This window comes from Macaca thibetana, chromosome 4 (assembly GCF_024542745.1).
Source record: "Macaca thibetana thibetana isolate TM-01 chromosome 4, ASM2454274v1, whole genome shotgun sequence".
Lineage (NCBI taxonomy): Eukaryota > Metazoa > Chordata > Mammalia > Primates > Cercopithecidae > Macaca > Macaca thibetana.
In genome coordinates, this window is record NC_065581.1 from 94173712 (window position 1) to 94195996 (window position 22285).

The 22285-nt window shown below is 35.5% G+C and overlaps 3 protein-coding genes across 13 annotated transcripts in view; 1 reads left to right on the forward strand and 2 right to left on the reverse strand.

Moving 5' to 3' along the window:
• The window catches only part of KLHL32 (kelch like family member 32), a 239256-nt gene extending 221446 nt beyond the window's left edge, over positions 1 to 17810 (forward strand). For all 10 annotated transcript variants that reach the window (XM_050786564.1, XM_050786562.1, XM_050786567.1 and 7 more), the window contains 4 exons: positions 2710 to 2768; positions 6065 to 6257; positions 7940 to 8034; positions 14341 to 17810. In XM_050786564.1, the coding sequence (XP_050642521.1) occupies positions 2710 to 2768; positions 6065 to 6257; positions 7940 to 8034; positions 14341 to 14502 (509 nt within the window). In that variant the 3' untranslated portion in view covers positions 14503 to 17810. The remainder of the gene's footprint in view (positions 1 to 2709; positions 2769 to 6064; positions 6258 to 7939; positions 8035 to 14340) is intronic.
• The window catches only part of NDUFAF4 (NADH:ubiquinone oxidoreductase complex assembly factor 4), a 350782-nt gene that overhangs the window by 230104 nt on the left and 98393 nt on the right, over positions 1 to 22285 (reverse strand). The gene's annotated exons all lie outside the window — the stretch shown is intronic.
• The window catches only part of MMS22L (MMS22 like, DNA repair protein), a 138660-nt gene continuing 136138 nt past the window's right edge, over positions 19764 to 22285 (reverse strand). For both annotated transcript variants that reach the window (XM_050786559.1, XM_050786560.1), the window contains one exon: positions 19764 to 21857. In XM_050786559.1, the coding sequence (XP_050642516.1) occupies positions 21776 to 21857 (82 nt within the window). In that variant the 3' untranslated portion in view covers positions 19764 to 21775. The remainder of the gene's footprint in view (positions 21858 to 22285) is intronic.

Sequence of the window (22285 nt, forward strand, 5' to 3'; positions counted from 1 at the left end):
TGGAGCTTTGCCCTCTGTTCCCTTTCAGTTAGAGAAGTGATTGTAGGCAAACTGGACATTAATCTGGTGGTTATGGCCCAGATCAAAAGCACTAGCAATTATTTTAACCCTGAAGACTTGTGAAGTCTCAAGAGATTAAATTATTCTTGTGTGGTTATGCTGAGAAAGAATTATTGAACATTCTGTTTTTAATCACACAAGAAAGGGAAGGTTGGGTGTGAAAGCAAACACAACTCTATATTTTGACACACATCCTGACTATATAGGCATTTCAGCCTTAGCTTTCTTAAGTGTGTTTTCCTTTCCTCTGATTTCATTTTTAAAATGAGATGTTCGATGAGAAATCCAGAGAAGACTTTCTTTGAGGGCAGGAAGCTCATGTCCGTGTTCTTTGTGGATTTCTCTGCAGACAAAGCTTTCGTTGATCTTTAAAATCTTAAATCTTCAAGCTTCTGAGAGAATTTTAAAAATAGTCCTCTAGTTAAGAATAGCCAAAGCCAATTATATGAAAGATATAATCTCCTTCCTGGGGTTGAGTGAGAGAGTAATGATTGGCCTGGATACGTTCCTTCCACTTTATGTATCCATTAGTTTTGATTGATTATTCCAGCTCAGTTAAGGATTAGACACTAATCCTCTGGATTCTCATTGACTTGACTCCTAGCCATGTAGTTGATGGTGGTTTCCTACTCAAAGTATTTGAACTGTCAAAGCAAAAACTGCACCACATAAGGTTAAATAGAGAAAGAAGACTTTATTCAAGACTATTGCAATAGGAGAGAGAGATCAGAATGCAGTTTGAAATCAATTCTATTAAGCAAAGTTTTAAAGAGGAGGGTTTCTAAGCACTGGGGTGGTTTAGTAGAAAAGTATTGAAGAACACTTTGGGGGAGCTTGATTAATGGATGTGTTGTACCCATGCAGTTATTTCTGAGTTGAAAATTTTGGTCTCTGTGATTAGGCCATCTGTGTTTGGTGCTAATTGGTGCCTATCAAAGTTAGGGTCCTTGGGAGACTGAGGTTGCAGTGAGCCAAGGTTGCGCCATTGCACTCCAGCCTGGGCAACAAGAGCGAGACTGTTTCAAAAAAAAAAAAAAAAGTTACCATCCTACTTTCCCATAGAGGCTGGGATATAGGGGACTATCTTCCTTGATGATTACATTTCAAAGGAATGGCTCTCTGGACCTTAAGGAAGATATTATTGGGTTGTAAAACTGGCAAGCAGCTTTTAAAATGATTTACATCTGAAAGAGGGAGAGAAAGAAATTATGATTACAAGTTTTCTAAAGTAAGTAATCTAAGAAAAGGGAGGTCAAAGGGCCTAGAGTCAGGAAGCAGCCTTTTTAAGTTTAGTCAAGCTAGGGGAATGTTAAGGCCATCTTGGTCAGTATCTTAACAGTATATGTTTTTTAAATTCAAAAAATTCCAATTAAAAAACTTTTTTTAGTTTGGCTTAATTTTATATCTTTATTGAAAAATTAGCTGCTTCTTTGTGATACTTATTAAAATAAGAGTTTTATTCATTTTACACCAGTGCCTAGAATGTGTAAGGCAATATTTCTAAAGATAGACTTCTTTGGTCCCATATCCTTGATATTTTATTATCTAACATTTAATATCTACTGGTGATATTTTCTTACTATGCTGTTTTATGTTTTTTTTTTTTTTAGAGTTTTTCCACTTAATGGTAAAACTTAAAGCAAAATGTATAACTTCTGGGTTTTACAGGGCTCAGTATACACTACAAGTATGAAAAGAAGTATGAGGACAAATAAGAGAAACTTAGCTGGAAGTGTGATGATTTTTTTAGTGGTTCTTGATTAGGTGGGTCTCAAGTCTCTTAGATCTTAGCAGTTGTCAAGAGGGCTTCAAAAGGGTTGATGACAATAGCAATTGCACTGAAGAGCCCTAGATTTGTGCTGCCCAATGTGGTAGCCATTAGCCACATGTGGCTTATTGAATCCTTGAAACATGGCTAATCTGTATTGAGATGCGTCGTGTCCAATATGCACTGGCTTTTGAAGAGTTACTATGAAAGAAAAGAATATGAGATATATAAAAAATCTTAAGTTTTTTGTTGATTTCATGTTGAAATGATAATTGTGGCTATATTGGGGTACATAAAATTTATTAAATTTAATTTCACTGTTTCTTTTTACTTTTTATGTGGCTACTGGAAAATTTATCATTGCATATGTGACTTGCATATGTGGCTCTTATTCTATTGGACAGCACTGGCTTTACGTTTTTTTTGATAAGTAATATCAAGAGATATCAAGATATCACTGTGTTAGAGTACACAGGTCCGAGCTTTAAAATTGACAATTTAGTGAAGGACAAGAATTTTCCATTTAACTGTGTCCCTGGCATAAATTGTATAGAGATTTGTCTGTGTGTAGTATGTTCACTCTCACTCCCTAATACTTTGCCCCTCATTCTGGCCATGCAGAACAGCTTGTCAGAATTGGGGCCCTCTTGGTAATGTCAGCATACTTGTTGCTTGCTCTTAACTGGATTGCTTCTGAAATGTTTCTTGAAAATGAAACTGCTTCAACAATAAGCTTCTTAATTATGTCATGAGCTCACCATGAGGGTATACAAACAGATCCTCAGCAGTAGCTGATTTTCCTTTAATTGTATCTCATTCTTATGTTGGAATATCCTGTTTCTTATTCATGAAAAGCTCTAACACATGTTAATCCATTACAGGTGGAGTAACTAATACGGCACAATATCAGAACAGGCTAATGGTATATGAACCTAACCAGGTAAGAATCATATAAGAACACCTCATTATTTTAATTAAAATGAATTTTAAAAGATTCCAGAGTAATTAGTAATTGGAATGCCAAGTCTACACACACAGATATGCATCTTGAGCTTATATAGAGAAAAGGAAGCATCTGATTAAACTGCTTTTTGGTTCATTTTTTTTGTTTTGTTACTCAAAACATTTCAGCTCCACTAGTTTTGTGCTATACACAACACATCCCCCTTTCAGAGTTTTGCATCATATAGAAATGATTTTAACTGCCCCATTGCAATGTCCTTCTGGAAGGGGCTGCCATTCTAGGAGGGAATCATGCTTATGGTTTATTCTAAAACACAAGTATTAACTTAGTATAGCCCAAATGACCTAAAACAGTATCTAGGACAACTCTAAAGAACTATATGAAGAGTTTGAGAGATGGGAAGTATCTGAAGAGTTTTCATCTAACAGCTGGGGATTGAATATGCATTTGGATGGTGCCTGTCCCTTCTTTTGTCTACTACTTTTCATGTACACCCAAATACTATTTTTCCCCCAAAGGAAATATTTTTGTTCTCTTTTCCATATACCAAAATATGTATGAACCTTGGCAATTGTGTGCTGAATGTTGCCATTTCTATGATTTTGGTAATGTAAATATTTTTGATTATGACAGTATTCTGAAATGATTTGTAGGTTTAATATTCATCAGTTGAAGGTAATGGGATATGACACAACAGGTTGGCTTTGGCAGTCTGGGTTGGGACTGGTCACCAAATTTATGTCCATAGTGGACTCAGTGTATTTAGTATCTTTTTATTTTAGCAATTACTTGATTCTGTATTTAATGAAGGCATTTCTCTCTTTGCAAAGTGTGTTTCCTGATGTCATTAGAAGCTGTAGATTTCAGAGACCAAATGTCCGTGGGTCAGCTGTCTCAAGAGGGATCGTTAATTGCAGTTGCTTGAGTTTGGTGCACACGTGGTTAAAGAGGAAGAAGGTGTTAACATTTCTCAAATGAGTTCTGTTTCATGTTTGTACACACATGCTCTTTTAAAAAATTCTGCTGGCATATTGTTTACAGTGGGTACTGGCAAACATCACATCTGCTTGCATCTTGCTCAGAATCTCAATAACTCTATCATTCGGCCCTGGTGCTTATTTCTCTTCTAGGCCTTTGTGGAGAGTCGATAATGCCTGCCATCTGCCACAGAGCACATTGCTACCTGCCAACAGGCAGGCTGGGGTGACCTCTGCTTCCCCACCACTGATTAGTATTCACACGCTAGCTTATTAGGAATGACCCCACCAGGCCTCTCTGTTTCTTTGCCTTTGCAGTGGTTGGCGGCTCACCTGGCAGGCACTGCAGTGAAGGAAGCTGAAGATATAATCAGGGGATGCAGGCAGGCTTTGCAAACCAGATGGCATCCATAGTCTGGTGGCAGGGGACTGGACTGCTAATGCAAACATTGATTCCTAATACTGTAATGGGTTGTATCATAGAAAACACCTAAGAAAAGCATCCTCAGAGTTTTGAGTTAAATATATTCATGTGTAATGTATTATAGATATTAGCAAAATAGCTGAAAGGCAGGCTTGACTCTTTTATTAAAGAAGACATTTGATTGGAAGGAAATTCTTATGATATGTTTGAATGGGGGAACAGATGAATGCAAGCTTTTCAAGCCGTACAAATCACTTCTTTTCTTGAGTGTATCTTTAAAAGAGAAATTAGAAATGAGCTAGTCTATATGCCTATTAGAGTGGACCAATTTTTATACAAAATGTTTATTGTTGTTGTCTTTTGCTTCTTCCCTTACAGTTTTGTGAAATGGTGAAATTCTATGTATTCAAAACATCATATGACTTTTTTTTTTTTTCTAGCCGAAATCCATTTTTTTCTTGGCAAAAAGGAATCTGGGTTATTCCTGTATGCTTAGTGTTTAGGTAGAAAGAAAACTGTTATGTTTATTTACCTGTCCATTACTTTCTTTACTTACCTGTCCATTACTTAGTTGAGATTTAAAATTAAAGTCATGTTTGGTCTTCATTTAATTTTACAATGAGAGCCTTATTTTATGAAAGGTTGGGCATACTCTTCTCATTACTGAGGGTGAACCAGAACCAAATATTGGAGGTTTCACCATTCCCTAAAGTTATCATATAAAACTTAGTCTTCCAGCGGGGCATGGTGGTTCACGCCTATAATCCCAGCACTTTGGGAGGCTGAGCCTGGTGGATCATGAGGTTAGGAGTTCGTGACCAGCATGGCCAACATGGTGAAAGCCCATCTCTACTAAAAATACAAAAATCAGCCAGATGTGGTGGCACATGCCTGTAATCCCAGCTACTTGGGAGGCTGAGGCAGGCGAATTGGCTTGAACCTGGGAGGCGGAGGTTGCAGTGAGCCGAGATCACGTCACTGCACTCCAGCCTGGGCAACAGAGCGAGACTCTGTCTCAAAAACAAAACAAAACAAAACTTAGTCTTCCACCAAAACAAATAAATGTGTGCCTAGAAATAACCTTTCCCAATTTGGCAAAAGATGTGACTGTTAATATATTAAAGGAGGCTGATAAAAGGAAGTGTGGGTGGTTTGTTGCTGAACAAAATCTTAGCTCTTCCACTGATCTCAGGAAGTTAATTTTGGAAAGAACAGCAGAGCCATTACCCTATCTTATCTAGGGGCCTAAGGTACCCAGTGATTATCATCACATCATTTTGAAAAAATGAATATGCATTGAACATTTTTCATGTGCATTTTTCTAAGTGCTTTATGTATATTAGCTCATTTAATCTTCACAATAGGCTTATCAGGTAGGCATTATTATCCCCATTTTACAGATGAGAAAACTGGCACAGAGATATTAAGTAAATTGCTTAAGATCACATACAAGTTATAAACCCAGGCAGTCTAGATCCAGAGACTGTTTTCTTAATCATTGCACCACTGTGTAAGGTATACCTAGCCATGTGCTTTCACGCTTAATGTATTTGCATGAATAAATTCTCTGAATTGGGTGAGATAAACATCATGAAAATTTCAATGTTCCCCTTATATAATTCAAAATGCGCTATAAAATGCAATGCAAACTAGCAGAGATGCCATGTGTAAATCGCAAAAAACAATTGGAATATGTGACTCTTTTGTACTTGTTCTCATGTAAGAAGCACACACCTTTCAACATATATAAACAACATCCAAACAGAATGTTTGATAAACATTAGGGTTCCCACTACTTATGAGGCACTCATTACTGTTTTCTGACATGGAGGTCTCCTACTAACAGAATGCACTTAAATTTCTTTTTTCAGAATAAGTGGATAAGCCGTAGCCCCATGCTGCAGAGAAGGGTCTACCATTCCATGGCTGCTGTAGAAAGGAAGCTTTATGTTCTTGGAGGCAATGACCTAGACTACAATAATGACCGGATCCTTGTGCGCCATATAGATTCTTACAACATAGACACTGACCAGTGGACACGTTGCAGTTTCAACCTGTTGACTGGCAAGTACCTTTGATTAAGTAAATCAGGAAAAGTAGATTCAAGAAGTCACCAAACATGTTTCATAGACATCTTTAGGGCATCACTAAATATTAAGTGCATAGTTGTAGAAGAACCTGCATTTATTAACCAGAAAGATGTGTATCATTTATATTCTAACAGAACTGGACTCATTTAGGTAGCTGAGCATCTGATTTCTCAGGGCCTATATTACCACCATTATGTACATCCTCATATGGCTGAGAGGCATGTCAAGTCCATTATCATCCATCAGTATTAACATGGAACTCTGATACAAATAGGAGGAACCAGACACTGAAAGATTTAATAACTCTTTACAGAAGGAATTTACTGTTACTTCTCACTGCTTTTAGTCTTATTTCTTGTGAGTTCAGGAGGAGCATGGTCTTCATTATTTGTCACTGTCAAATACTGTTTCTGGGAGTATTCTCCTAGAAATGAAACCCTTAAGTAGTTCTGTGCACAGGAGTTTAGCGGCATTTCTGGCCACAAATACCCATCCAAGCATTTACCACAGGGCAACATTAGGTATGGACCATTCTCATCCCAAAAAAGGATGAAGGTAACATGGTGAACAACTTACCCCTCATGTTTCTTTATGGAGTTAATAACTTTTTCCCCCTTGTCAGCTTGCATTGTTAACATCTATAAGTGATCAGATCCCTTCCAGGTCTGCTCAAATAATAGGAAAAATCATAAACCGAAAATGGTAGGTTGGGTTGAGACATTTTAGTATGCTGAGTGGGCACTCAATCCCTTGCAGCTGCTGCTGGGGGAGGCAACACTGGGAATCTAACCAGAGGGTTAGACGCTTGTATTGAGCTCCTGTTTTTGCAAAATGATTTTTGAGGCCCACTGAACAAGGACTTAGAAACTCGGGCCCTCGATTCTGGATCTGTGATTCTGCCTGCTGTAAGATCCAGCTTATTTATTACCCCAGTCAATCCTGTGTCAGCCCATCAATAAAAAGAGACTCTTTCACTCTCTGATGGCCTCCAGGGAAGAATATGTGGTAGTGAGTTATTCTGTCTTCTTTTTGAAATGGGAGGGGAAACCTTTCATCATTTTGGCGTGTCAGTATCTGGGGATTATCCAGGCTGGTCCCAGCTCAGGAACTTTAATATAATCTTTAAAATGTTGGGTATGTAAAGAAAGGTAGGATAGCAAGTTGATCAATCTTTTCTGCCGTTTGTCTTCATTTGGGGCCTGCTAGGGGCATGGCTCTGCTTTATTGGCTTCTTGGAGTTGCAGCTGTTACTTTACAAATGTAAGCACTTGCCTAAAAAGCATTTGTGGGTACTAGAAGAGGTGTTTGCATTTCTATAATATACCTTATTTCCACCACTGTAAATTAATGGCATATGACATAGTATAGAATTCAGTTCTACATGGCTTACTATTGCTGTATTTAATGCTGTATTTACTAACTTGGCTGGCTAATAAGTGTTTTGGCCTGGTTCTGACCCGACACAGATTCATTCTCTGAGAAATAGTGCTTAATTTTTCTGAGTACTGGGAGGCAGTGATTAGTTGTTGCAAAAATCCCATGGAGTATACAAATGTGCCACAGGGGAAAATTGTATCCCTCAGTGGCAAAAGGGTTAATTAAAATATGTAAGAAATGGATTTTTTTTTCCTTTTTATTCAATTCTCTTTACTTTAGGCCAAAATGAATCTGGAGTTGCTGTCCATAATGGGAGAATATATTTAGTTGGTGGATATTCAATTTGGACAAATGAGCCTCTGGCTTGTATCCAGGTGAGTGGTTGAAGTTCCTTTTGAAGTTTGTTCAGGTGGTTCAGTGAGGTTACATTTTGTAATGCTGCTACTGAAGAAAGATATTTATGTTTAGAAAGAGGCTTAACGTCTCCTTTTTGTGTGCAACTAGTTCAGCCACTAAACTTCATCCTGTATCGTAAAAGTGATGCCTAAGTAAATTATTGAGCTCTATTAAAAATAAAAATGGGGATGAGCTTTGAAAAATATATGTAATATATACTGGAAACTGGGAAATTGGGATAGCTTTCCCTTTCTCATAAACCAAACACTTCTAAAAATCTTTGGCAATAGTTCCTTCACATCCCTCAAGTTTTACAAATACTTCCTTTCCACACCATTGCCTTATTTTCTGTATTACACTTCATTCATTCCCATACAGTTCATTCAAGTCCCTGATAGGGACAGCCTCTGTTCCAAAGAATAGCTCTGGTGCATCAGCATATGAGGAGCCCAGGCTGGGCAAGTTGCCAGCTGGGCCTCTCAGAAGAGCAATAGCCCTTGTTGATAGACACATTCATAGTCTTATTCCTATTATTATTTTACAGTTATTACCATAGTTTTCTATTTTACATGTTCTCTGATAAAATATTGACATGTATTAGCCCTGACCTTTCTTCCTGACCTCCAGAAAAGTATATCCTTATAACTACTTTTATCATCTAATCTCATCTTTATGGGAAGATTTTTAACAACTGCATCAATATCTTTAATAGTTGCTGAACTGTTCAACATTTTTCTTTCTTTATCAGTCACATCTCATAAGGTACGTATATTTTCAAGAAACTTCCATGTTTTCTAAGTTTTCAAGATTGCTAGCATATAGTTGTTGTGTTATCCTTAGTTATATCTCCCTTTACATTCATAATATTGTCTCTTCTTCTCTTGATTTGTCTTGACAGAGGTTTGTCTGGGGAATTTAAAGTACTTCTATTATTCATATAGATGAAGTTTAAAAAAGTCGGCAAGGGTAAGGTAGATAAGGAAAATATAATTAACAAGCTTGTCTGAATGGATATGAGTTCTGACTGAGCAGTTGGAAAGAATATATTTTTCTTAGCATACATGGAACATTTACAAAAACCAGTCATGTACTAGGGTTAGGGTTAAGAAAACTTTAGTTAAAAAAATTAAGTATTGTATAGTATTATGTATCTCTAATACAATGTAATTAAGTTAGAACTTAACAACAAGAACAAAAAAACCCTACATAACTGGAAATAATAAAACACATTGCTATATAACTTATGGGTTAAAGAAGAAATCATAATGGAACTCAAAAAATTTCCCAGAACTGTGATAATAAAAACAATACACAGCAAAGCTTGTGAGATATAGCTTCGTAAGTTAGAAAATGAACCAAAAAGTAATCCCAAAGAAAGTAGAAGGGGAGAGATGATAAAGATGAGAGAAAATTAATAAACTGGGAAACGATAATACAGGAGAAAATAATTATCAAAGCCACACACACACGAAGAACCACATAAGACTTTAAGGGAGTTCACTGAAGGCTGCCTTGTACTGGTTTTAGTTAGTTAATGGAAAGCTGCCTTAGACTAGAGCTTCGTCCTGTCTTTCGAATAACAACAAATGAGCAAACTTTTCTCCAAAGAGTGCTTCTAGTCTTCATCCAAGCATGTATTTGGTAGTCTTTCATAGTCTTTCAGGTTTCTTTTTAGTTTTTACTTTTCAGAATTGGTAGAACTTGGAACTGGGCAACAGTTCTCTATGGTCCTGGAACGCTGTTTTTAAAGTGGCTTTGGGACCCTCATTTGATCACTTTTGCATAATGGAAGTAAGTTTGGGTTTCTCATGAAATAAAATTGTAAATTTTAAATACATTTATGAGCATTTGTCTACTAATTTTAGTATCAGATTAGCTCAAGGAATAGAAAATGAGTGGAAATCATAACATAATGAAGAAATAAAGAAAACGCTGTACATATCAAGTATAGGAGACCAGAGTGCTGCCATAGTGCACATTTTTTCCACATCTCATATTTTGTTAAGAGTCTTGAATGTTAGCTTGTAAGACATAGAAACTTAAACTTCGTAGTCACATCATTTGCTTTTTGTCACCAAAGAATTTTTCTGTAGAATGATCACTAATCATATACACTAATTAATTGCTAATGACATTTTACTGTTTTCAAACAAATCCATCCACAAGAAATGAAGAGTTATACAAGTGCGTATTTTAAACCACTGAGGATGTTTGAGAGTATCCTCATGATTATGGTGATTCTCAAAGGGGATTCAATTATTTTTTTAAATCAATACCTGTATTAGAATAAGTTTAGAATTATAGAATAAGTTTCACCTCTGAGATTGTACAATAATATATTCTAATATATTTGCTTTTAAATAAAAGTCAGCATGATGGGTATTTCTGTGTTCCAGTAGCCATTTTGATGAACAGAATCAATCCTTTGGCAAATGCTGTTTATTCCTTTGGCTGGCACACTGGTCCGACAAAGCACAGACAAATTTGTTAATTTTTTTTTTTTTTTCCTGACATTGTGTTGCTCTGTTGCCCAGGTTGGAGTGCAGTGGCGCGATCTTGGCTCACTGCAACTTCCGCCTCCTGGGTTCAAGTCATTCTCCTGCTTCAGCCTCCTGAATAACTGGGATTTCAGGCGTGTGCCACCATGCCCAGCTAATTTTTTGTATTTTTTAGTAGAGACAGGGTTTCACCATGCTGGCCAGGCTGGTCTCAAACTCCTAACCTCATGATCCACTCACCTCGGCCTCCCAAAGTGCTGGGATTACAGACGTGAACCACTGCACCTGGCCCATTTGTTATTTTTAGGAGCCTTTACTATTAATAGGTAACAAGTATCCCTATAAGCATATGGATTATCACTTAAAGGGATGTTTGAAATAGAGGTATTCAAGGATAGTCACATGTATCTTTCATTTTAGTTAAATGACAGCTGGTTACAGGCTATATTATCATTCATTCTGAACTAAAGCTCAATTTTTTTTTTTATGTTATAGATGACTATAGAACAATTTGTTTCAATACATTCACAGTAATAAATTGATGGTTGGAGAGAATAGCTACATGTTCAAAAGTAGGCCACTTCTTTACTACTTAAAGAATATCCAACAGAGGCAAGATGATGGAAGACTGGAATAGTATTTATGAGAAAATGCTTAACAGTGGAAATTCCTAAGTATGTCAGTGGGTTGAGAAGTACAGAAGCATGGTGGGGAAAATCATATACATACTAAAAATATAAAGGTTTAAATTTTTTGTGTCATCAACCATAAATCTATATAATGTTTGATCTAAGATTAATCCACAAATCATTAATCCAAGAGCATGGCTGATTAATGGAAGTCATACTTAAATAGTTCTGAGATTGTTCTATTAACATTCGGAAGTACTAATTGTTTTTTGCCCTCAAAAGTACCAGCTGATAATTTCTCATTGAACTGTCCCTTCTGGACCCTAATCCAAGCTCATTTAACTGTGATTTGTAGGATTCAACCACAGTGGGATGAAGCATGTCCAATGTTGAAAAAGCATACTTTATTTCCTGCTACTACTCTGATTTAGCACAGACTATTTATCCATCAGAAGGACAACCCAAACAAGAGAAAATCAGAGATACTCTTAGATTGAGATTTGGACTTGTTATTAATAAACACTTATGGAAAATACTAGAAATAGATTACTGACGAAAGTGAAGGTGTTCTTGTTTGTTTAGTGGGTGTGTAAACTAATGTCTGTCACAGAGGTTTGACTCTAATCTTGTGTGCCATGGATGACAAGTGGCACATAAAGGAGCAGCTGCGTAAGTGTGCAAGTGATTAGTCTATGTTTCTAGATCACCTCTGCTGTTCTCTTCATTTACTATTATTTCTTTTTGGCTGGAGGATACAGTGCCAGCTTGGCACCACATTCTCTCAAACGCCTTCTTTCAGCCAGTTTACAGGGGAGTGTTTTGGAGAAAAACTGCCAATGCTTCCTTTTCCCTTCTCAGATTAAATACATTACATCTGCTTAACATATGCAGTCTCTGTTGGCCCAGGAAACCAGACAAAAGCTCTCTGGATGATTATCTCATTAGTATTTTGCCTTCTAAAAATGTTTTCAGTCAGAAGGGAGAGCACACAATCCTTGCTCTTTCTGGGTTGCATCCTGAGCTCAAATACTGGCTCCACCCCTTGCCGTGTGACCCTGAGAAAGTCATTTAATTTTTTCTGGTATCAATTTTCTTCTCTGTAAATTGAAGACAATACTTATCCTTATAGAGTTGTGGTAAATACTAAATGACTTCTGATTTACTTTCTGTATCTAATGAAATACTGGCCAAAATCCCACCGGGGTTTTCCCTTTTCTCATGGGGCGAAGTAGTCAAACTGATCTTGAAAGTTTCTCTAGGAAAGTAAATGTGTAAGAATAATCAAGAAAATTTTGAAAATAAATGGAGTCTTGCCTTACCTAGTCAAAACAACTGTAAATGTGACACTGAAAGAAAATACGTCAATTAACAAGAGAACAGAGAAAACGTTTGTATTTAGTATATGAGTTATTTTAAATTAGTAGTGACGGGGTATATTGTTCAATAAAGAGATTGGGACATCTAATTTCCATTTAAGTTTGTTCTTTCTTTTATTCTAGGACTTAGTAATTTCCTCCTTTGTGAACACGGATTCCCAAATTTCAAGGGCCCATTTCCTGTAAAATAATGTGTTATTGCAGTTAAAGTCTTTTTTTTTTTTTTTTTTTTTTTGAGATGGAGTATCGCTCTGTCGCCCAGGCTGGAGTGCAGTGGCGCGATCTCGGCTCACTGCAAGCTCTGTCTCCTGGGTTCAAGCCATTCTCCTGCCTCAGCCTCCAGGGTAGCTGGGACTGCAGGTGCCTGCCACCACACCTGGCTACTTTTTTTTTTTTTTTTTTTTTTTTTAGTAGAGACGGGGTTTCACCGTGTTAGCTAGGATGGTCTCGATCTACTGGGCTCGTGATCCACCCGCCTCGGCCTCCCAAAGTGCTGGGATTACAGATGTGAGCTACCGCGCCCAGTCTATTGCAGTTAAAGTCTTAAGATTTATCCACACAGGTGATAGATGAAGGCATGAGAGTGGACTAGATCATTAAAGAAGGATACTAAGAGGTCTGTGATTGAAATATTGGGAAACACCTACGTCCAGGATGCAGATGAAGGAAAAGGGACCCAAGGTGGATTGCGATATGACAATGTCAATGACAAACTTTCATTTTTTTAAAACACTAAATCCAAGGGAGGCAAATGTTTAAATAGAGAAAAGTCAAATGAAGAGGGATTAAGATAACAGAAGACTTGAAAGAGCCGAATAGGTTTGACAAATCGGGTGAGAGCAGCTTTCCTGAAGAAAGAATTTTCCTACTTCGAAGATTCAGCCAGGTTCAGTTAGGAGACAGCAGGCACTGACTAACAAAGAAGCTATGCTATATAAGAAGAGCGAGGCCAGGCACAGTGGCTTACACTTATAATCCCAGCACTTCGGGAAGTTGAGGTGGAAGGATTGCTTGAGCCCAGGAGTTTGAGACCAGCCTGCGCAACATGGTGAGAAACCATCACTACAGAAAATTTACAAATTAGCTAGGTGTGGTGGTGTGCACCTTTGGTCCTGGCTACTCAGGAGGGTGAGGCAGCAGGACTGTTTGAGCCCAAGAGATCAAGGCTACAGTGAGCACCACTGCACTCCAGCCTAGGTGACAGAGCAAGACCCTGTCAAAAAAAAAAAAAAAAAAAAAAAAAAAAAAAAAAGAACTCCAGCATGACCAGGAGAGAACTGGGGAAAAACTTCCAGAATCAACTGAACTAATTTTGAACTTGCTACTAAGCTGTGTTATATTCCACTACCTGCCAGACACTGAGCTAGATGTCATCAGTTTTCACAACAAAGCTACAAGGTCTTGTTTTCTTCATTTCACAGATGAGGATGTTTAAGCCAACATGATGACAGACCACCTACTAACTAGTTTGGGCAAGTTATTTAACTTGTCTAAGGCAGTTTTCTTACATGAAGATAATGCTACCTACCTCTAATTGTTCTGAAGATTAAATGCTTATAAATACACATGTATGTATATATGTACATCCAGAAACATACTACCATAGTGTAGCATTTAGTAGGAGCTTAATAAATATCTCTGGTACCATCCAAGCAAGAAAAAGAATTCCTAAGATATGGTGATGGTAGCATAACTAAGTTCAGAATTTCTTTTATGTATACATAGCTTTATTTTGAGCAGTCATATTTGATGTACAGGCTGCTTCTCTTCCTCTTTTGAAGGTACTGGATGTAAGCAGAGAAGGCAAAGAAGAAGTATTCTATGGACCTACACTCCCTTTTGCTTCCAATGGAATAGCAGCATGCTTCCTTCCAGCTCCATATTTCACATGCCCTAACCTTCAAACTCTTCAAGTGCCTCATCACAGGATTGGCACCGTCTGAAAAGCCAATGCCATCATGAACAGGAGGAAACCATAGCCCTGACTGTTGGATACTGGGCATGAAAAGACTCAGTGCTCAATGCTTCCTTGTCTTGCTTTATAGGTCTTGTATTCTGATAAATTTAAGCAAAAAATGAACAATTTTCTAAAATACATTATTAAAAACTCTTGTCACCCTTCTCAGTGTATGTCAACATGCAATATGTATGACTTTTATTGTGGTATAGCTTAGTGCCAACTTAAGGTACATTGTGTCCCAAGGGTCTTTAGAGCATTCTTTGTACACTTTTTCTAATCAGCACTGTCTTAAGATAACATAACACTGTTAGTAAGGCAATTTACTGGACAAAATGGCATCGATGATCTTAAAAAATATACATTCTGTACTTAATCCCTTTATTATTTAAAGCGGGGCTTGTAATTTTTCTTTTTAAAATTTAACATTAAGCAGCCCTGCTCAGTAGAGACTCAGCATTATGACATCATAAATTTTTAAATACCATATTTTATTCAAGGTGATACGAATAATAGACATACACTGGAACAGCAGTTGGAACACCCAGATTTTTCACCTTGGTTACGCTGACCTTGGGTCAGAACCTAACTTTACAATACTTCAGTTTTCCCACCTTTTAAGGAGGATAATTACTGATTTCCATGTTAATTTAAAAGAACATCATGAGGATTAGGCAAACATTTTGAAATACTTTGCCCAAGAAAAAGAAAAATGTTACTGAAATTACAAGGTATTTTACTGTCTTTAGAACCTTGTAAATGAACAGGGAGATTATTTTTGAAGTTTAAAAATTACTAGATAGAATTTGGAAACATGTTATGGAATAAATGATTCTAAAAAGCATGTGAAAGAGACACACAATTAGGAAATAGGGAGTTTATTAAAATCAAAGATATCTAAACTTGTACAGATATCTAAACTTGCCTCAAGTAACTCTCAGATGTCGCATTTAAAATCATTTAGTGAAAAATGACATTTAAAGCTAAAAAATAATTTAGTTGTACTAATTATGGTACCATAAAGTGCTTTGACATAAATTTGAACCTAGAATTGGCAGTTCTAATAAAAGTTTTTCCACTTTGTTAAAGGTTATGTCAATCTTGAGTGCTTGTGGGATTCTTCTCCACCACCAATACATATTTTATTACTATCACTTTTAATAATGCATAGGAATTCTTTTTTAGGCTAGTTTTTGAGTTTGCTTTGTCTATAACAAAAAATAAATACAACAACTTAATAATCACATTTGAAAACAAATTTAACAAGTATAATGTGAGTTTTTCTTTTTTTCCTAACTTCCTCAGGACCTAGGTCACCTTTATTAAAAGGAAGAATTCACTCTTTTTTCCTTGACAGTTTAATCATTCAGCAATCCCTCTCTTAAAGGAAATTGTTATTTTATTCATGTAACCATTTTTTGTAATCAAAAGTGAATAAAAATGATCTTTTTGTCTCACAGAATTCACTAACTTCATATATCATTATACATAAAACATAGAAATAAATATATGGTTTCTGGTTATTCAGATTTAAAGGGCAGGAAGGAGACTAGGGAGAAGGAAAACAGGTAGATTTTTAAAAGAATAGGAATTTAGTATAGACTAAATTCCTTAGTATACTTAGTATATTTCCTTTAGTATAGACAAACCACTGTTGAGGACAGTTCTCAACAGTGAAAATTGATATTGACAATTGATATTTAGAATGAAGACAGCTTCTTTAAATGGTTTAAGCCATCTAAACTAAATTTTAAAAATGCCTTACCAAGGCAGGAAAATGAACTCCAGTATTTCAGAAATCTTTTCAACAGGGACTTAAGTATTCAGCTATATTAATTTTTGTACTTGGGACATGAATTTTCTCTCTAGCAGTTTTACCTAGTAAAACTATGAAAATCTATTTGTATTCCCAGGCCCTACATCCAATCAATGAAAGGGAAAGCTCTAAAAACAAGCTTACCCAACTAATGGAAAGGTAGCCTGAGACTACCCTCATTTCTGTATATATTTTTAACAATTCATATAAAACAAATCAGCATATATTATCAACCCCTCCTAAGTGATCTTTATAATGTAATATTCACTAATATTACAGAACTGAACTCAGAATTTTAAAAAGTTTTACCAGGTTCAGACACATCCTTTATAACTATAGCCAATAGTAGTACAAAAACATAACATCTCTTCCCTAAAAGGGAAAAAAACCTCGATAAGTTATAATTAGATCCTTTTATTCAAGGTTATCAATAATAGAATTCTATTAAACTATGTCTGGTCATATGAGCCAAATTTCACTGAAAGTATTCAAATATACATTTTCGATTTAAGTGAACTACCCTATAGTAATTCATCTTCCATTTCCATTTTTATTCTTCAAAATTAAAGGTTATATTGTATTTGTAATGTAAATTATTATACTAATGTGAATTTCTATAGGAAGGTCATGAGACTTGCAAACATTTAAATATCACTTCAAGTTTTTACTTTAAAAGAGAAAACAAAATACAGTACCACACAGATGATAACAGATATTCTTGGTGTTAAAGGAAAAGCCAGCAAAGATGTGAATTTCTAAAATCATCTGTACAATGCATTAACACTTCTTAGATCCTTAATAACAAAATAGCAATTAGGTAATGATTAGGGTACTTTTCATACTTTTTCCTTCATATTTTCTTCACACTTTAACCACATGTACATCAAACTCTTTCAGCTACCACGACATCGGAAAACCTAACTTTCTATAGTTTTACCACAAATATAAAAACATCAGTAATAAGATAGAAATTATTCCTTCTGGTAACATGGCTCATTTTTACTTTAGCTTCCACATAATGAATCTGTTATAAAAAGGAAGTTTTCAATAATCAAGGGCACAATGTAAGTTAAATATATACTTTTATTACTATATATAAATTTTTATCATATGCACAAATAACTCATAAATATGTATATAAAATTAAAATGTCCACAATTTTTCTAGAAGCATAATTCACAAATGCAATGAATTGGACGCCATCGGCACAACAAAAATTTTAGTAAGTATAAACTGGTCAATTCCAACCATTTGGTAATTTACAATGCAGGTTATCACACTATCAAAACACACATATCTTATTAAATTTGTGAAGAATATGCTACGTTGCTAGCTTCCCAAACCAACTGTTTCTATCCAAATAAAGCATATTATTTATATTGGCATACTATACTCTTGCCTGACAAGGCAATATTTTTAACTCTAAGAGGGGTAGGCAAAAGATCAGTTTTTTGGAAAATATAAGATTTATATAAAAAGTCTGGATAAAAAAGCAGTGGTTTAGTACAGATGATTCAACTTTTGGTGAGGTTTCTGTATCTATTTACCTTTCAGACATGGGGAGACATGAGTGGTATGATAACATGTACGGTTTGGGGAAGGCAGATTTCTAAAGGCTTTTCTCGACTGTAGAAGCTTGTCAAATTTTTATATAACACATAATTTTAGCTGTCAAAGATTCTGTGAAAGTACATGAAAACAAGTCCATGTAATTATTTAAGAACAAGGTAGTTTAAAAAATTTGTTGTAAAGCATGGAAGAAAATAATAATAGGTAATGAAAACCCACAAACATCTGACTCCCAAATATTATATAGATGCTGAGGTAGAAAAAGTTGAATATGCTTAAGAAGAAAACATACGAAGGACAGGTATAGATATACAAGTTTTAAACTATGAAATTCTTCTAATGCAAATGAACTCAATACTGAATGACTTTTCCACAATCCTCCGTGCTTCCTTCCTCGCCATGGAAACGTTCTAATTAAATTGAAATTTAAATCATAACCAAATCCAAATGCCTAATAAAGTCCTTTCATCACTGTTGTCCTTCAATCGTCTTTTATACTCTATCTGGTATTGTATAGATATTATTTGACTGGAATACTCATGTCTCCAAATGTGTATTTTAATTTTCTTCCTATTTAAGTGTCTTCAATTTCTATAGGAAACAGGTCCTATACAGTTTCCACACTGTAAACTGAATGAGACTGAGTGTAGGATGAACATGGCAATCAGAGAAAACTACAAAAGGAGCCTCTTGCTTGGAAAGAGATAAGCTTGAAGATAAAAGGTACAGTCAGATAGGTAGCAGAAAGTCTCCAGACTGAAGGGTTTGAACATCACCTTATAAACAATGGGCAGTTATTGGAAGTCCTTGAGCAGAAAAGTAACAAGAGGAAAACAGTATTTTAGGAATATACATTTCAGAACATAAGATGTAGGAGAGGACACCAGAGGTAAGGAAATAAGTAGTGCCCAGCAGAAAAAACAAACATCAAACCAGTGGATGCAAGGCATTGCAAAAAGAAAAAAAAGAAGCCTAAGAGCCTGTAATGGTAATCAACTGAAAGTGGGAGAAAAACGAAGAACCTAAAATGCCTCTGACATTTCAAGGCTAAATAACTTGGGACAATAGTGTATTCCCTGGGTAGAAAATCAAAGCAGGAGGTAGTCTGAAATAGAAAGTGACATGGGTAGCTTGACATGTTGCCTTGAGATTTCAGGAGACTCCAACTACAGAGGTTTAGAGATAAATTAGCACTAGAAAGAGATTTAAGAGATAAAAGGTGGAGCTATCAGTTCACCACTAACAGAATGTTGAGACAAAGCAGATGAAGGGTCATATCTTATGACTGGGGACAGGAAAGAAGACCATGAAGGTGCTCTCAAGATACAGTGGTCATTTCTTGATATGTCTGGGGATTGGTTCCAGGATCCCCTGTGCATACCAAAATCTGCATATACTCAAGTCCCGCAATTGGTCCTGAGGGACCTGCCTATACAAAAAGTTAGTCCTCCATATACTCAGATTTTGCATCCCACAAATACTGTATTTTAGATCCACATATAAGTGGACCCACACAGTTCGAACTTGTGTCGTTCAAGGGTCAACTGTATATGTAGGAGGGAGCAGCATCATTGTGGAACTGATGGGAAGATAAAAGACAATTGTCACAGAAAGGACAAAGAACATGAGAAAGGAGAACAAACTCAGATTTGACCAAAAAAGAATGGCTTATATTACACTGGTAGAAGAAGTAGCCTCCGAAATTACAGGGTATTTAGGGAAAAGTGGCTATTAAAGAAGCAGGTATAAGGGACTCCAAGTCTGGGAATGGAAGAAGGCAAGATTGTAGTAGTAAGTGAAAGATCAGTGAAGATTTTTTAAAAAAGGAACTGAGCCATAAATTTTCTTCTTTCGTCAACTAAAAAAAAAAGCTTTAAAAAAATTTTACTTATACATAAATACAAAACATATAATACACATACATATTGTTACAGACTTTGTTGTTACCATTTTTAAGTACAAATTTTAGTTATTCTTAGTATCTACAGATATATGTCCTAAAGCATGATTCAGTAGCAGCTTTTCCTATCCTTTAAATGTTTCATACTCTAAGAAGCAAGATTCTCAAACATATCTTTAATCAATCTCCTTTGGAAAAAAAAAACACATATATATACACACACACACACATATACACATAAATAACCTCTTTAAAGGCATCACCTTAAATAGATAAAACTCCTCAGTAACTGCTGGAACTTGCCAAGCCATACATTATTTGTTTAGTAAGTCACTATCATGATGAAAAGAAATTCAGTGTTATGAAGTCTATTAAGCAGCCTTAAGCTTTCGTTTATTCCATTTGATGAAGTTGATTTGAGAGAAAGACCATTTATATGTTATGAAAATAACAGACACTCCTTTGGATTTCACAGATTACAATTAAGAGAGAGCTATTAACTATAGAATGCTGATTGCAAAGTATTTCTTTTTTAAAGATACTCCTTGAGCCACAGAAGGGTTGAAATGTTTTCTTGAAGGAAGAGTAGAACCACGATAAAGACTATAATCCCAAGAAGGAAACAAATTACTTCAAAGTTAGAAAATATGATGTAAGAAAACATTGGAAAGTGGGATCATTCATCTGGGACATATCATTAGAGAAAGATAAAATTGAGAGGTGTTCTTTGCCTTAATTGTGCATGAGTAATAAACTAATCATGTCTGTACATTTCTTAACAGAATATGGGCCACCAAATGTTTTCACATTTATCCCATTGATTCTCACAATAACATTGTCAAATAGTAAATGGATTCTTCTTTTCTTCTCCATGAAGAAACTAGACTGAGAAAGGTTATGTAACTAGCTCAAGATCATAAAGCAAAGCTGAGTTTGAAACCCAGGTGGGTTCCCAAAACTAGGACCGGAGTTCTTTCAACCAAATAATGATCACTATGAAAAGGAGTCAAGGACAAGATCCAACTGGTAAAAAAATCTGGATGAGGTAAGAGTTCAAAAGTTGAGAAACAATGTTGTTAAAGGAAACTAAACAGGTTTCTTGGATAAAATGCTAACTCATAAGAAGCTCTGGCTAAAGAGCAAGAAGATAGATCAGCTGACTTCTCAGACCACTACTATTACTACTTTTCTAGAATATTTTTATTTATTCTCCTCTTAAAGTCTCCTTTATTTCCTCCTCCTGATACGATTTTTTAAAATGACAACTGCAAAAGAAATCATAAATAAAGAAAAAATTTGGCAACTCTTGGAACCTAAATATAAACCCTGTTGGCATGTTTACACTTTTTTTGGATATCAGCTGTATAATTCTTTAGCCAGATTCAGTCTCATTCCTAACACAGTTAAGTGTGCTTTGTAAGGGTTTTATTTATTAACTTGCCTCACACATATAAAAAAGAAAAACAAATACACAGTCATATTTCCCAACACCTTTCCCCCACCAAAAAAACAGTATAGGGTAGCCAGTATAATGTATTATTGAAAAAGTATCATTTTAAAACATAACTATTATTGTAAAAATAAAAAATAAACATGACAAATCAGTCACAAGGCAGAGAGGTAGGAAGTCATATTACAACAAAAGTCCATGGATGAAGTATCTGCTTAAGTATCTGCTTAATACTCATACACAGAAAACACTCCCAGTTAGAAAAAGTTTCTTTAATTTAGTTTAAAATTTCATCAAGGTAGAATGCAGTTTTGCAAAGTTCCAAGGATCCTATTACATAGTTGCTAATTAACCTTTAGTTCCTTATTTATACATTTTTTTTTACTTACAGATATAAAAGGGAAAAAAATCCTAGAAATTATTTTAAACAGAACATTATACAATTAATTAAAAGTAGGAATTGGAGTGGAACAATGTGGCTTTAGATACTGATAATCAATAGACAGGATGAATCACAAAATATATTAAGTATTATCATTTTCCAGTCTCTGCATCTCATCTCGTCCCACCTGTCCAAGGTGAGACAAAAGTTTGCTATATGCTTCCCTGTTTAAAAAAAAGAAAAGAAAGCAAATATATTTATTACCATTTTCATTATTTTTCATTTAAGTATTTACAAATTAAGTCTGGCTGTCCATCATCCATCCATCTATCCAGCCATCTGTCCAGCAGGCTTAGCACAACACTTCTTAAAAAGTAATGTTTTATATCTATTGTGAGTAAATCTAGATGTTAAGATGTATTGAGTTTAAGTGTGATTTTTATATATAAAATGTGTGCTAAAAAAAACATGTAAAAGTTCACTAACCTTCTGAAATATTATAATGGTCACAGGTAATAAAATACGTTCAGGAATATTATTTAAGGACAATGATGGTATGATTACAATGGGAATACTTGTATCACAAACCTAAGTATTAAAACAAAAATTCTGTAACCATAAAATAGACCTGTGTAGCAATTTCAGTATGTAT